We start from the raw sequence: 16,253 nt of genomic DNA on the forward strand, positions 1-16,253 counted from the left end.
CCAGCAGAGGTTGTACTTCCTTCGCCAGCTGAGGAAGTTCAACCTGCCACAGGAGCTGCTGAAACAGTTCTACTCTGCTATCATTGAATTCATCCTCTGCACTTCTATAACTGTCTGGTTCAGCTCAGCTACCAAATCTGACCTCAGAAGACTACAGAGGGTAGTCCGGACTGCTGAGCGAATCATTGGTACAACCCTCCCTTCTCTTCAAGAATAGTACTCATCCAGAATGAGCAAAAGGGCTAGCAAAATCACTCTGGACCCCTCACATCCAGCACACTCCCTCTTTGAACTGTTGACATCTGGTCGATGCTACAGAGCTCTGAGCACTAGAACAACCAGACACAGGAACAGTTTCTTCCCTCAGGCAATCCATCTCATGAACACTTGACAATAACTGTGGAACACACAACACTATTTATACACTCATACACTTATTTATCTAACACACATACTTAGTCTACACCTCAAATTTGCACATAATATACCTGTACATACAAAACTGTTTATTGTAATATACCTGTCAGTGTCTGGGATAGAGAGAGGACTCAGATGCAGAGTAGTGAGAAAGGAGGGTCTTTATTCTCGCCACAAAACACAAAATAACATAAACAATAGTTAACTGCTGCTCAAGTGAGCGGAGATTCCAGAGCCGGCCGGCAGACACTGCGGACCACTCGAGCTGCCAGATCTCCGTATTACGAGTCTTTGAGCACAGGAGAACAGAGGGTCAGACATTGCTTGCACCCACAAGTCACACAAAGACACGAGCAAGGACAAAACAATCTACAATCAAACAAAAGACAGACAGGCAGAGACATATAAGGGAGTGGGGGAATGAGCGACAGGTGGGGGAGAGTCAGCTCGTGATCCGCGAACCCCCGCTGCGAGATCAGTGCTGATTGCCCCAACCACGAGCTACCGAACATGACAGGACAATACAGACCCCAGGGTAAGCCGAGAAGGCACCCTGCACTGTGACAGTACCCCCCATCTCCCCGGAGGACCTACCATGACGCTGATGAAACTGATCGATGAGAGCGCGAGCCAGAATGTCGCGAGCCGGAATCCAACATCTCTCCTCCGGACCATACCCCTCCCAGTATACCAGGTATTGGTGACCTCTACCCCTCCGCCTCACATCAATTAGCCGCCGCACAGTATAGGCTGGCGACCCATCGATAAGCCTGGGAGGGGGAGGGGCGGAGGTCAAAGGCTGAAGGGGGGAGTGAAAGACGGGTTTGATTTTGGAAACATGGAAAACCGGTTGGATCCTTTTAAACTGTGGGGTTAAAATGAGTCGCACTGACTGACTGAGCACCTTAGTGATCATAAATGGTCCAACAAATTTGGGTCCCAGTTTACGTGAGGACAGTCTGAAGTTGATGTCCTTAGACGACAACCAGACTCTCTGACCACACACATAAAGTGGGGGCTTAGTACGGTGACGGTCCGCCGATGCCTTGTTCCTCTCGCCAGTCCGAGTGAGGGCTTCTCTGGCGATCCTCCATGTACGGAGGCATCTCTGAATAAATGCATGCGCGGAAGGAACAATGGCATCGGATTCTTGGGAGGGGAATAATGGTGGCTGGTAGCCTAAACAGCACTGGAAGGGAGATAGACCCGTAGACGAGACCGGGAGGGAGTTATGCGCGTACTCGACCATGGTTAACCTGGAACTCCAAGATGACGGTTCAGCAGACGCCACACAGAGGACTCTCCAAATCCTGGTTGGCATGCTCGGCCTGACCGTTAGTCTGCGGGTGATATCGGGAGGATAGGTTTGTAGTCACTCACCAAAACTTAGACACAAACTAGGGACCCCTGTCAGAAACCACGTTCACCGGGAGGCCATGAATGCGACAATCGTCGCTGTCTCCCTCGCTGAAGGCAATTTGGGGAGGGGAATAAAATGGTTCTCTGGCGATCCTCCATGTACGGAGGCATCTCTGAATAAATGCATGCGCGGAAGGAACAACGGCATCGGATTCTTGGGAGGGGAATAATGGTGGCTGGTAGCCTAAACAGCACTGGAAGGGAGATAGACCCGTAGACGAGACCGGGAGGGAGTTATGCGCGTACTCGACCATGGTTAACCTGGAACTCCAAGATGACGGTTCAGCAGACGCCACACAGAGGACTCTCCAAATCCTGGTTGGCATGCTCGGCCTGACCGTTAGTCTGCGGGTGATATCGGGAGGATAGGTTTGTAGTCACTCACCAAAACTTAGACACAAACTAGGGACCCCTGTCAGAAACCACGTTCACCGGGAGGCCATGAATGCGACAATCGTCGCTGTCTCCCTCGCTGAAGGCAATTTGGGGAGGGGAATAAAATGGACTGCCTTTGAGAACCTGTCCACCACCGTGAGAACTACCGACTTGCCACTAGATGGAGGCAAGCCAGTAACAAAGTCCATCGCTATGTGTGACCAGGGCCGCGAAGGGACCGACAATGGCTGGAGTAGCTCTGCTGGGGGTCGATTGGAGCCCTTACCCACAGTACAAATCGGACAGGCCGTCACAAACCGCCGAGCATCCCGAGCCACAGACGGCCACCAAAACTGTTGCTTGATTAACCTACATGTGCGAGTCGCGTAGCACCTTGGGGACCTTGGACTCCACCCCCCAGGTGACCGCCGCCACAACCCGTTCGGGACGCAGAATAGCCACGGGGAGGGTGGGACTAGGCTCAGCCTCAAAGATTCACGACAGCGTGTCAGGTTTACCATTCTTAGAGCCCGGGCGATAAGAAATGGTAAACCTGAAACATCCAAAAAATAATGCCCAGCGAGCATGCCTGGAATTTGTTCTCTTGGCGGTGCGGATATACTCCAGATTCTTATGGTCAGTCCAAACGATAAACGGAAACCCCGCTCCCTCTAACCAGTGGCGCCACTCCTCCAGCGCCAGCTTGACAGCTAGTAACTCCCTATTCCCGATGTCGTAGTTCCATTCCGCGGGGGGTTAAACGAAGGGAAAGAAAAGCGCAGGGATGTATTTTCTCGTCTGAAGATGATCTCTGAGACAGACCTGCCCCAACCCCCACCTCCGACGCATCCACCTCCACAATGAACTGATGAGACTGGTCAGGGGTGGTTAAAATAGGGGCCGAAATAAATCGACTCTTTAATGTCTCAAACGCAGTTTGGGCCTGCGCTGACCAACAGAATCATTTCTTAGTGGAGGTGAGATCAGTCAGAGGAAGGGCGACCTGGCTAAAGTTCCGAATGAACCGCCTGTAAAAATTGGCAAACCCCAAAAAACGCTGGACCGATCTACGACTATCTGGGGTGGGCCAATCAGCAACAGCCTTTACCTTGGCGAGATCCATTCGGATACCTTCAGGCGAGAGAATAAACCGCAGGAACGGAACCGACCGTGCATGAAACTCACACTTCTCCAACTTGACGAATAGACTATTCTCCAGCAGCCGCTAGAGCACTTGCCTGACGTTCTGGACATGCTCGTGCTCGTTCTGGGAGAAGATCAGGATGTCGTCGATGTAAACAAAAACAAACTGATCGACCATGTCTCTGAGCACGTCGTTGACGAGTGCCTGAAAGACCGCCGGTGAGTTAGAAACCCCGAAGTGCATAACCCAATACTCAAAATGCCCCATATGGGTGTTAAAGGCGGTCTTCCATTCGTCCCCCTCCCTAATCCGAACCAAGTGATAAGCACTGCAGAGGTCCAACTTTGTAAAGATGGTTGCCCCCTGCAAGAGCTCGAAGGCCGATGACATCAACGGCAAAGGATAACGATTCTTTACCGTGATGTCATTCAAGCCCCGATAGTCAATGCAGGGGCGCAGCGAACCATCCTTGTTCTCCACAAAGAAGAACCCTGCCCCAGCTGGAGAGGAAGAGGGGCGGATAATGCCTGCTACCAGAGAATCGTATATATACCTCTCCACGGTCTCTCTCTCTGGACCGGACAGAGAGTATAGGCGCCCCCTAGGTGGAGAAGTGCCAGGCAACAGGTCAATCGCACGGGCGATGCGGAGGCAGAGATGAAGCTCGGGACTTACTGAAAACCGCTCTCAAGTCATGGTAAGCCTCCGGTACATCTGCCAGGCTCACCGGCTCCTCCTGCAACACAGAACAAGACAAGACTGGGGAAAATGCAGCACCTAAACACTGAGCTAAACAGAAAGGACTCCAAGCCCTAATCGCCCCGCGAGCCCAATCAATATGGGGGTTATGTTAAAAAAACCTGGTGTGACCCAACACCACTGGAGCGGTGGGCGAATGAATAAGGAGGAATCGGATCTCCTCGGCATGATTACCAGACAAGGTTAGCGTGACGAATTTAGTGACATGGGTAATATTAGTGAGATGGGTGCCACAAAGGGTCCTGGCAGAAATAGGCTCAGCCAGGGCAACGGACGAAATCCCCAGACGTGTAGCCAATCTGGAATCCATGAAGTCGCCCTCCGCTCCAGAGTCGATTAACGTGGAAACTTGGAAGACAGCTCCCTCAAACTGTAATGAAGCTTGAAACTCTGACCGACCACCAGATGGCAGTCAAGTAGTAGTGACGCTCACCATGCGCTCTCCCCTGCGTGATGAGCCTCGCCCCGCAACAGGGCATGCCGCTGCAACATGGCCCGCCTCCCCACAGTAGAGACACAGCTGATTGGCCAGGCGACGCCGTCGCTCCCCTATGATCAGCCGTGCTCTCCCGACTTGCATGGGCTCCTCCTCCGGGAGGATGAGGGGTTGAGACAGCGTGTCACACGCCGCTACTAACCGCCCCAGTGATGTGCTCGCGGGGAATCCCCCCTCTTCGGTGCCGGGAACGGAGAGCCATCCGGTCATCGACCCGAATGGCGAGATCGACCAATCCATCCAAGCCAGAAGGCAGCTCAAGGGAATAGATCTCGTCCTTCACGTGCTCAGCCAGGCCGTGAAGGAAGTGATCCCAGAGTGCCTTCTCATTCCAGCCGCAGGATGCGGTGAGCGTGCAGAATTCAATGGAGTAACCGGACATGGACTGCTGTCCCTGCTGGAGCAGCGACAGGGCTCGTGCCGCCTCAATTCCCCACGCCGAGAGATCAAACACCTTGCGCAACTCCTTCGAGAATGCCTCAAAGGACAAACAGCAGTCATGCTCGCTATCCCACATGGCCGTTCCCCACTCTCTCGCTTGACCCACCAAGAGCGTGATGACGAACGCTACCCTGGATTGCTCCGTGGGGAAACAAGAAGGCTGGAGAGTAAAAGTCAGCGAGCATTGGGACAGGAATGACCGGCATGAGTTGGGCTCACCCGAGTATGGAGCAGGCGGATTAAGTCGCGGTTCCGCGTGGCTAGGAACGGCTCCTTCAGAACCAGGCGCGGGTGTGCCAGCTCTGGGGCTGGAGCCGACACTGGAGTGAGCTCTGGGGCTGGAGCCGACACTGGAGCGAGCTCTGGTCAAGTCAAGTCACCTTTATTTATATAGCGCTTTTAACAATAAAGATTGTGTCAAAGCAACTGAACCGCATTAATTAGGAAAATAGTGTGTCAATAATGCAAAATGACAATAGTAAACACTAATTTTTCAGTTAAAGACAGTTCATCATTCAATTCAGTGATGTCATCATCCAGCTCAGTTCAGATCAATTCCATGCGATATAATTAAATCTAGCGTATGACTAAAACGATGAGTGGGCCCCGTGACGTTTTGCTTGACTCCAAAATAATTTATTAGGTCAGTAAACGCAAGTCCTAATGCATCATTTGTATTATCAACGTGAATGTTAAAATCTCCGACAATTAGCGCTAACTAATAGGTCTTAGAGGAAATCTGCAAATTCTTTTAGGAAATCTGTATACGGCCCTGGTGGTCTATACACAGTAGCCAGAGCAAGAGATACAATAGATTTTTTTGCATATCTGACAGTGTAACATTAAGCATTAGTATTTCGAATGAGTTAAACCTGTATCCTGTCTTCTGAGTAACATTGAGAATATCACTATATATTGTTGCAACACCGCCGCCACGACCAGTCTGACGGGGCTCATGCTTATAACAGTAGCTTGGTGGAGTAGACTCATTTAGACCAATATAATCAATATAATATACCAAGATAATTTAGACCAATTAGGTTTTAGCCAGGTTTCAGTCAAGCAGAGTACATCAAAATGATTATCTGTGATCATTTCATTTACAATAACTGCTTTGGGTGAGAGTGATCTAATGTTTAGGAGCCCAAACTTAAAAAATTGTTTTTGTTAATTTATTTGAACGAGCTCTGGGGCTAGGATGAGGGAGGAGAACAGTCTTTTTCTCCTCATCCTCCTCCTTTGGTTAGAGGTAAATGGCGTGGCCAGCAGGCTTGAGAGCTGAGCGACCGCCGGGCTTGACAATGGAGCGGCTGGCGGACGTGAACATGAAGCGGCTGGAGGGTTTGACTGAGGAACGGCCGGCGGACTAGACTTCGGAGCGGCCAGCGGGCTTGAGAATGTCGCGGCTGGCGGTCTTGACTTCGGAGCAACCGGGGGGCTTGAGAATGCTGCGGCCGGCAGGCTTGCCTTAGGAATGGCCTGCGGACTTGAGAATGCCGCAACCGGCGGTCTTGACTTCAGAGCTCCCAGACACCAGAGGATCCCTTCCCTCCAGCTTAGTCCCGTGGTGTCTGGGAGGTCCACGGGGCGATGGTAATTGGCACCGTGCCAGAACAGAGAGTTTATGGTGACATCATCTAAAGCCGACTCCCAGGCATACTCGATGATGGGGAGATCACTACGGGCTAGGGCAATGAATCGAGTAGCGATTTCCATGATCGCGGTGGGGAAAAAACAAGAAAATAAAAGACTTTCAAAAACTGGAAACAAAAACGAGGAGAAGGGACGCCGATTACTGTTATCGGTGCTGTCTTCTGTCACGATCTGCTGCTACTCTGTGTCTGAGATGAGGAGCGAAGGAGCGAGGAGACATCGGAGAATATAGGAAAAAGGATTTATTAGCACACACGTAGTAAAGAAACCAAAGGACGTTTAAGACAGGACTCAGGAAACACAGGGCTTAAATACACATGGAAACTAATCAAGGAAATCACGAGACACACCTGGAATCAAATCAACATGGGAAAACTGGGACATTTGTCAGTCCTGTGTCTCATGTTTTCCTCCCCCACGTGATCCATGTCCCAGTTTTATATATATTCTATATATATATATATACAGTGGGTACGGAAAGTATTCAGACCCCCTTACATTTTTCACTCTTTGTTATATTGCAGCCATTTGCTAAAATCATTTAAGTTAATTTTTTTCCTCATGGCTGTATTAGATCAAAAGGGTGCTTCTACTAAATACTGAGCAAAGGGTCTGAATACTTAGGACCATGTGATATTTCAGTTTTTCTTTTTTAATAAATCTGCAAAAATGTCAACAATTCTGTGTTTTTCTGTCAATATGGGGTGCTGTGTGTACATTAATGAGGAAAAAAATTAACTTAAATGATTTTAGCAAATGGCTGCAATATAACAAATTTCTTTGTTTAGAATGATATCTAATTGCGTTGCATCTGTCATCTTGTATATTCCAAGTAAGTTTAATGTTTTTGACCTAATCTATGGGTGTTATTTTAGAGTATTATTATTGGAAATCTGCTTTAGTCTGATGGTGGTCTTTGTTGTGAACTGGGTCTCAGTAACTGTGGCTCATGAGTCTCTGGTTACTGGAATCTTTCAATAATTGATGTCTCTTGAATTCTAACACCAGCCTCCTAAAACAAGTGGTGCATTTGTGTTTATGTGTCCCACGACTCTGAAATCGGGTTTAGCTAGTGCTGGGAACATTTTTTTTTTTCTTTTTCTTTGCAAAAGTTTACCGTCTGACGAGTGCATATGTGATTGTGTCCAGATAAAGAGAGGAGTGGGACAAGATTTCTGAGTAGGAGATTTAATACAACTTTGTGATTGACAGGAAAATGACACTCAGGACACAGGAGCTGATGTAAAAGGCAACTGCCACTCAGAACATAACCAGCACGGCACTTTGCAGGTACAGTAGGCTATATATTGCTATACCTGCTTTAATACTGATGTGATCTGTTTTGTAACAGTGCTGTGGTGTTAACATCTGAGCTACATGAAGCTACTTCATTTCACTGACTCTTGACATTTGTTTTTCAAGCTTAAACTCGGTAGATTGGTTGGTTGTTTACAGCACAGTGTAAAGTTTAGACTTCCTACTTCAGAATGGTATATTTTTGTGGGTTCCTACAGCAATTGATTTAGTAAACAGTGGTTGTTTTGGGCTTGTTGCACTCAAGCAGTTATTTGGCAAAAGAGAAAGTGTTTTTTTTCCACTGATCTAATTCAGTGTGGTCATTCTAGCTGCCAGGGTTTAAATGTTGAGGATATTTGTTGACAGGATTTGCGTGACATCATCTCTTATTCACCTGAGGGTTTTGGTTTACTCCAGACTGCAAGTGTGTAAAGTACTCATTCGTTTGGATGGCTTGTTGAGAACACATTTAAATGTTTTGTTATTGACTGTATCATTGTGTATTATTAACATTTTTGCCATATCTGCCAGTGGTGAACAAATTGTATGTAGCATTTCATGTATTTTACAGAATTAAAAAAAAATCTGTTTATTTATCAGCGTGTTTCTTGCATATTGGTGACAAACCCTGCAGGCTATTCCACTTATGTGTCACCACATGGAAATCTGGAGGGGATAAAATGTAGATAAACTAAAATCTCTTTATTGTAATAAACTATGAATATTCTTGGGAATACTTTTTCAGTAAGTTTTAGAAGCTAACATAATGCTTTTATGAGATTTGTTAATCTGGGCTAAAGTTCAGTTCTACATACAGTATACTAATATATTTTTAACATTTTAATTTGTGTAAATTAATTTTTAATGAACAAACACGAATTACAAATGAACATTAGTATTATAGAACAACATTAACCTAGATACAGGCTGTAAAAAACCTGGTGTTAATTGTTATTTCATGAAATCTACCTCATTAACTAATGATAATGGATGTAATCTTTTTGTATTTTGTTATCATATTCTGACAATATCTTCTACTAATGTACACTACCATTAAAAAATTTGGGTGTCAGTAATTGTTTTCTATTTCTTTATTTTCACTTTAGATTTTATTTTATACTTCAATCTGCAAGCATGCATTAAATTCAAATCAAAATTTACAGAAAAATGTTTTATAATATTACAAAATATTTATATTTGAAACAAATACTGTTCCTTCTATTCATCAAAGATTCCTGGGGATAAAAAGTATCACAGTTTCCTCAAAAATATTTAGCAGCACAACTGTTCAGCATTTATAATAATGAGAAATGTTTTCTGAGCATCAAATCAGTATATTAGAATGATTTCTGAAGTATCATGTGACACTGAAGACTGAAGTATGACTCCTGAAAATCCAGTTTTCTATTTGATAACTTATTTAATAATTTATTAAATTTTTTAAGCAATAATATAATTTTTCCCTGTATTTGATCAAGTAATTGCAGCCCTAGTGAGCATAGGAGACTTCTGTTTCCGTGAAATGCATTCTTACTTGCATTTGGCCTTTGGCAAGAGGTTATTTTGGATCCTAGCAATGTTCTGGGTTTGATACATTGGGTCAGGATTCGGAAGAAGTTAGTGAACATTAGAAAACTGTATTTCTTGTCTTGACAGCAAGGACTGTATCTGACATCATCTGTTGACAACTTAAAAAAAGTGCAAGAAATTGCTCATCAGAGGATTGTTCTTGTTGCTATGAATGTCATTCAGTCACACATTCACTGGCACCGACTCGCCAGGGATCTCTCTCGAGAACTCGATGCCTGTGTACTAAATAAATACTTTCAGCACAGGAAATGAAGCATTGCTGCAGGACAGATGTTTAAAAGGGCTCTTAGCAGCTCCAGAGATTCTTTTTGCTTTCCATTTACCGCATATGCGGAGGAAATAGGCCGTTTCACTGCGTAAAGATGCCTGATGCTTTCTCTGTTTGTGTTCTAGACAAATTCCCACTCTCAGAACAGCAAGATGGAGGCTGATGCTAAACATGTCACCATCCCCTCAAGTGGCTATGAGAGAACCATAACTATAGTCAGGGGAAACTCTAGTCTGGGTATGTTAACCCTGTTCATTACACTATTCCTATCTGTCTTCTTATTAATCCTCAGTATGTTTCACAGAGAGGTGAATTCCGTGAGAGACCTCTAACTTGTGTTTGTATGTGTGTATAGATGTTGTACACATGCAATATATTACATAGGGATGTAAAGTTTTGTATTAGTACATGATATGACGTTTTACATAACTTTTTTGCTAACTAGCATGTACTTTAGTTTGTATGTATGTTTTTTTTTAATAGTTGTGATTTCTTAGAATATGTGTTTTTATTTGATGTTTTCAGTCAAGTCAATCTATACTGTACATGATGCATTGGAGGGCTCAACAAAAAAGTTATTTTTTTGCTGGCCCCATCAAGCTAGTATTTCTGATTTGAACTTGCCCTGCACACTGTTTTCACAGTATTTCCAGTATTTCAAATATTAAGTTATTTCTTTAAAAAATATTGTAAAAATAAAAAGAAATGCCTTTCTTTTGAACTTTCTGTTTATCAGTGAATCCTGACAAATATGTAGCATGATTTCCACTAAATAAATAAATACATACAAACATACATAAAGCAGCACCATTTTTTTTCCAACATTGATAATAATAAGAAATGTTTCTTGAGCATCAAATCTGCATATTAAAATGGTATAAAACTGAAGACTGGAGTAATGACTGCTGAAGATCCAGCTTTGCCATCACAGGAATAAATTAAATTTTAAAATATAGTCAAATAGAAATTGTAATAATCTTTTAAATTGTAATAATATTTCACAGTATTACAGTTTTTACTGTATTTTTGACCAAAATAAATGCATCGTAGTGAGCGAGAGACTTTTCAAAAACATTAAACAATCTTACTGACCCCAAACTATTAAAAGTTTAACAGTAGTATATTTTTATATTAATTTAAAATATATATTTTTTGTATTTCCATTAAACAAGTTCAATTATTAATCTGATTAAATTACTAATAATTTAATTAATGATTATATTTTTAAGCAAAAATAGCGGGAACTTTTACAACCATACCATTACAACTCCATTAAAACCTATAAATTCATAAACACACTTAAATGAAGGCATGCCATGATTTGTTCGAAATCTTTACCCCATTCATTTTTACAAATCACTCACAATTTTGATAAAGCTTTATTTATGTCAGCTACATAACTTTACACTGTGGATGTATTTCAGCATAATTTGCAGGAATAATAATGAATGCATCACAGAATACGTGACCCAATAGCGTAAGTGACATTCCTGTTAACTGCCCCGAATATCTCACACTGGCCTCAGGCCACCGTAATTGTTAAGCCCTGCAGTGTATCCATGCAACTACACCATCTCATTGGCAAAATCATAACTCTCAGAGAAGAATATAAAAGTTGCGGTTTCCATTCAAACTTGATCTTTCTATTTTTTTTTTCTTTTTGATGAAGTATTTATTCCAATGAATATTCATCAATTTGACAAAGCTCTGCATGAGTATTATTTAATTCAGCATCCCATTTCATCTTGATTTTTTATTAACTTTTCAGTCAGTTATTTATGAGTCAGGTATTTATGTTGGATGATGGAATAGAGATTATAAATCGTGATGTGTTGTGTCTTTTGTTCTGGTGTTCTCTTGTGTCATCTCTGTCCTGTCCTGTGCTGTGCTTTACATGGTCAAATGTGCACTTCTGTAACTAGCGCACTATGATTGTACTGTAATTTGACTGTTCAGACAAGAAACCTGATTAAATGGATGTTCAGATTGAAAATAAAAACTTCAAAATCGATGAATCTCAAATTCTTTACGACCATAGTGTTGTCTTCATGATTGGTGTGTATTTCCTTGCTTGTTAGCTATCGTGTGTGTTCATATTGCATGTGTTTTCTCATTGCATGGACTCCTAATTATTCATAAATCAGCTGCATATTATATTTAATATAGGCTTGCATGGTGCATGCTTCAAATTGAGAGCAATTTAGACAGATTTGTAAGAGCAAAAAATAGTACAAAGCCAACCAGTCACTTTACACCCACAATGAAGTCAGCGTCACTGTTTGAAGTTCATTAGCTCAATTCAATATTCGTAAAATGAATTGTTGAAGGCACACTCTGTGATTTTAATACAACATGAGTCAAAACCAACACTTTATATGCCATAAAGGTGAGTGAGGAGTATTGAGACCATATCAAATGCACTGACTCTACATTGTACGCTGACACTTTCATTGTTACTTAGAAATAATCTTACATTTGCTTTGAACAAGAGAGTTTGAATTGATAAGACAGACAGTTAAGGGGTTCGCTGGGTATGGAAATGACAATTAGCCAATGGTGATATTCCATTTGTAGTTTTAAAGAAATATCTGATGTGATTAAACTTCCATTGTTGAGCTGTGATCACTCCCACACTTTAACACACACTTATGTTGCTTATAAGGATCTTGTTTAAATAAAAATGACTAAATGTATATATACACTTAAAATATTCACTGTTGGGAGAGCCTGGGGCTAGTTGTCACACTTTTTACTTCAGTGAATATTTATCAGTTTAGGTTTATTTTTGAAAGCCTGTTTCTGTACAGGCACATATCTTATAGTCTCGGCTACAAAAATAGCAGTTGAACAATTCCACTGTTATTATGCAAGCAAAAAAAAAAAAAAAGATTTAGTTTATTTAATTCATGCTGGCCTTTTCACCCTATATGGGGTGGTTTGTGAGAAAATAACCTTATTATAGGTTTTTTGGCATGCAGTAAAACAATTAATAAACAGCAAAGATGTAAAAGGTAATGAACAAAAATATAAAATGAAAAATACATAGGACAACTTGTGACAAAATAAGTACATACCTCAGGTGACTATGCACATGACATGTGTGTGTGTGTGTGTGTGTGTGTGTGTGTGTGTGTGTGTAGGAATGACAGTGAGTGCTTTAAGGGATGGTTCAGGCATGATAATCCGCTCTGTGGTTCATGGCGGGTCGATCAGTAAAGACGGGAGACTGGCAGTGGGCAATGGAATTGTTGCCATCAATGGAGAATCCACCACCGACCTGACCAAGGCACAAGCCAGAGCGATGCTACGCAGACATTCACTGATCGGACCTGATCTCAGGTGCTCACACACACACGCACACACTGGCAAGCTTTATCTAAATAGGAACCTAACTCTGACTTCTAGTTTTTCTATAAATTTAATGCACATGAAAATGTATTATAGTATATCAAACAAGTGGTGATATTTTTATTTTCACAAAATATATTTGTTAGAATTGTATATGAACAAACAAGCAAACAAATATATTCATTCATGTTTTTAAAAGAAGATTATCATGCTTACCAGGGTGCATTTACTGTATTTCATCAAAAATACAGTAAAAACAGCACTATTGTGAAATATCATTACAATTTAAAATAATAGTTTTTTATTTTATGTCAAATGTAATTTACTCCTGTGATGGCAAAGCTGAATTTTCAGCAGACATTACTCTAGTCTGCAGTGTCACATGATCCTTCAGAAAACATTGATGATTTGGTGCTAAAGAAACGTTTCTAATTATTAATATTATCAATGTTGAAATCATGTGCTTCTTTTTTTTAAGATTTATTTTTGGCATTTTTGCCTTTTATCAGGATAGGACAGTATAAATTGACAGGAAATGAAGTAGGAGAGATAGGGAAAGGACTGCGAGCTGGAGCTGGAACTCGAACTCGGGTTGCCCAAAGCACAGATACATTGTATGTCGGCACGCTGCCCACGATTCTGTCAGCACAGACAACAACATGTGCTTCTTAATAGTTTTAAACTGTGATACTTTTTTCCAGGATTTATGATTAATAGAAAGTTCAAAATAAGATTTACTTAAAAATATAATTCTTGTAACATTGTAAATACAGCCGCTTTTGATAAATTTAATTAATCACTTATGTCTTTAAAAAAATTACTGACCCCAAACTTTTGGTTGTTAGTTTAACTATTTAATATTTTCCAATTGGACTACATAAGTACTTTAATCTTTAGAGATTTTGTCTGTTAAATGTCATTTCAATTTTTTTTAAATTGAAGAAAATGTTATGTTCTAGCCAGCAGCACATTTCATTGGTTGTTGAAATTAGATTCTTCATCAAAACAACTTCAATCAAACCCATTTTGCTTGTGTGTTTTTGTATCAGTGTGACTTATGTGCCTGCTGCCTTCCTGGACATGCACAGGGCCAGCTATGCCCAATCAAAAGAGGAAATAGAATTACACAGAACAGCTACTGTCCAACCCAAGCACTCACAAAAGCTGCCTTTTACACCCCTGTAAGGAGACAGAGAATATTTTTGTCTGTTTGTTTTCTTGTTTCTGATGGTGTTCTAATGCTTGTTTGCTTTGTATTAGAGAATGTATTTCTGAACAACAAAATACAGTGGATGGTAAAGGAGTGAATGGAAAGACCCAAACTGAAGAAGAGAATGAAGGAATAGATAACCACACTCAAATTAAACAAAGAGAAAGCAATGAAAGACTGGAAAGAGACAAAAAGGTGATGAATGAAAGACCGGTCTTGCAGAGTGAGAATGGGCAAAGACGAGGGAGAGAAAAAGACAGACAAAAAGATGAAGAAGAGACGCATGGGAAGGATGGTATTTCATGGAGTGAGCCTAGAAGGTATCCCATAAAAAAAGCATTAACAAAACATCGACACATTCACTTTTAGTATGTTCATGTGTAATGGTGATATGGTTGTGTTTATTGTGCTAGAGTAACATTATTCAGGGCTGGGGGCACGTGTCTTGGCTTCAGTGTGGTGGGGGGTCGTGGTATGGGCAGTCGACTGAGCAATGGAGAAATGAGACGAGGCATCTTCGTAAAACACATCGCAGAGGACAGTCCAGCTGCACATGACAGCACTTTGAAAGAAGGAGACCAAATTCTTCAGGTGTTTGTGTGTGTGTGTGTGTGTGTGTGTGTGTGTGTGTGTGTCTGTGTTTTTATTAGATAGTACCCTTTAACTATTGGTGTAACGTCAACTGCCCACTTTAGACACTGTCTGAAATTCCAATAACAGAAAAAAATACAAAATTAATGACACAAATATTTAAAGGGAAACTGGCAGAAAATAATTATAATCAGAAAATCATGAAAGTATGAGTTATTTCCTTGTTTGCACTTTATTTTATATCATGTACACTTACCCTATACTTATAATGTACTGGATAAGAAAGTACTGGATAATATAAGGTAACTACATGGGTTAGGGTTAGGTTTAGCGGTAGGTTCAGAGTTAGTGCCTAGTTGTTACCCAGTTAATGTACTATAACAAGTACATAGTATGTACATGTGGAACAGGACTGTAAAAGAAAGTATACCATTCCTTCTTTAGTGTCCTTGTTACTGTGTAATTACACAGTTAAGCACTGAGTAATATTAATTAACAACATATACTTACTATAGTGTCAGGATTAGGGTTAGTTGCTTGTAATTGTGCAAAATTTGCTGTTATTACTAAAGTAAGTACATGTAACATACAGTGGGTACGGAAAGTATTCAGACCCCCTTAAATTTTTCACTCTTTGTTATATTGCAGCCATTTGCTAAAATCATTTAAGTTAATTTCTTTCCTCATTAATGTACACAAACCACCCCATATTGACAGAAAAACACAGAATTGTTGACAATTTTGCAGGAATACTTTCCGTACCCACTGTATATAACAAGGGCACTGTTCAATAAAGTGTTACCCAAAACACAACTAAGTACAGTATGTAAAGCAATACAGAGTTCTGGCATGAAACTCTAGATGGCGCAGTCCGATAGGTCTAACTCAATCTGACCTAATGACATCATTATCACATGGCACAGCTGATTGGTTGTCTCCTGTATCGGTAGCCAATGAGCTCGCTGCTCAACATTCAAATATATGACTAGTGTCTGCTGTAGCAGTTGCAACTTGCTTCAGAAACCATCCCCCTTCCCCAGCTCCACCTGTATAAATCTGCTACGAGGTGATTCATGTACGCTATAAGGGGGTTATTTCATGTATGTTATATTTGCAGCAGCAATATTTCTTACATGCTCACAGCAGCATGTTGTGGATGTATTGGCAGTAGTAAGTCTCGGTACTTGCTCTGCTACAGCAGCAGCAGCAGCAGCAGTGTAGCAGATCTATTCCACCAAGACCAAAT

The 16,253-nt window shown here is 41.8% G+C and overlaps 1 protein-coding gene across 1 annotated transcript in view; it reads left to right on the forward strand.

The window, feature by feature from the left end:
• The window catches only part of LOC107548306 (multiple PDZ domain protein), a gene marked incomplete at its 5' end in the record, with an annotated part of 63,253 nt that overhangs the window by 29,637 nt on the left and 17,363 nt on the right, over positions 1-16,253 (forward strand). Inside the window, 6 exons of the mRNA XM_016228937.1 lie at positions 7,917-7,994; positions 9,984-10,095; positions 12,999-13,197; positions 14,256-14,387; positions 14,467-14,736; positions 14,830-15,007. Coding sequence (XP_016084423.1) covers positions 7,917-7,994; positions 9,984-10,095; positions 12,999-13,197; positions 14,256-14,387; positions 14,467-14,736; positions 14,830-15,007 — 969 coding nt within the window. The remainder of the gene's footprint in view (positions 1-7,916; positions 7,995-9,983; positions 10,096-12,998; positions 13,198-14,255; positions 14,388-14,466; positions 14,737-14,829; positions 15,008-16,253) is intronic.

This window comes from Sinocyclocheilus grahami, unplaced genomic scaffold, assembly GCF_001515645.1.
Source record: "Sinocyclocheilus grahami isolate Dianchi unplaced genomic scaffold, SAMN03320097.WGS_v1.1 scaffold346.1, whole genome shotgun sequence".
Lineage (NCBI taxonomy): Eukaryota > Metazoa > Chordata > Actinopteri > Cypriniformes > Cyprinidae > Sinocyclocheilus > Sinocyclocheilus grahami.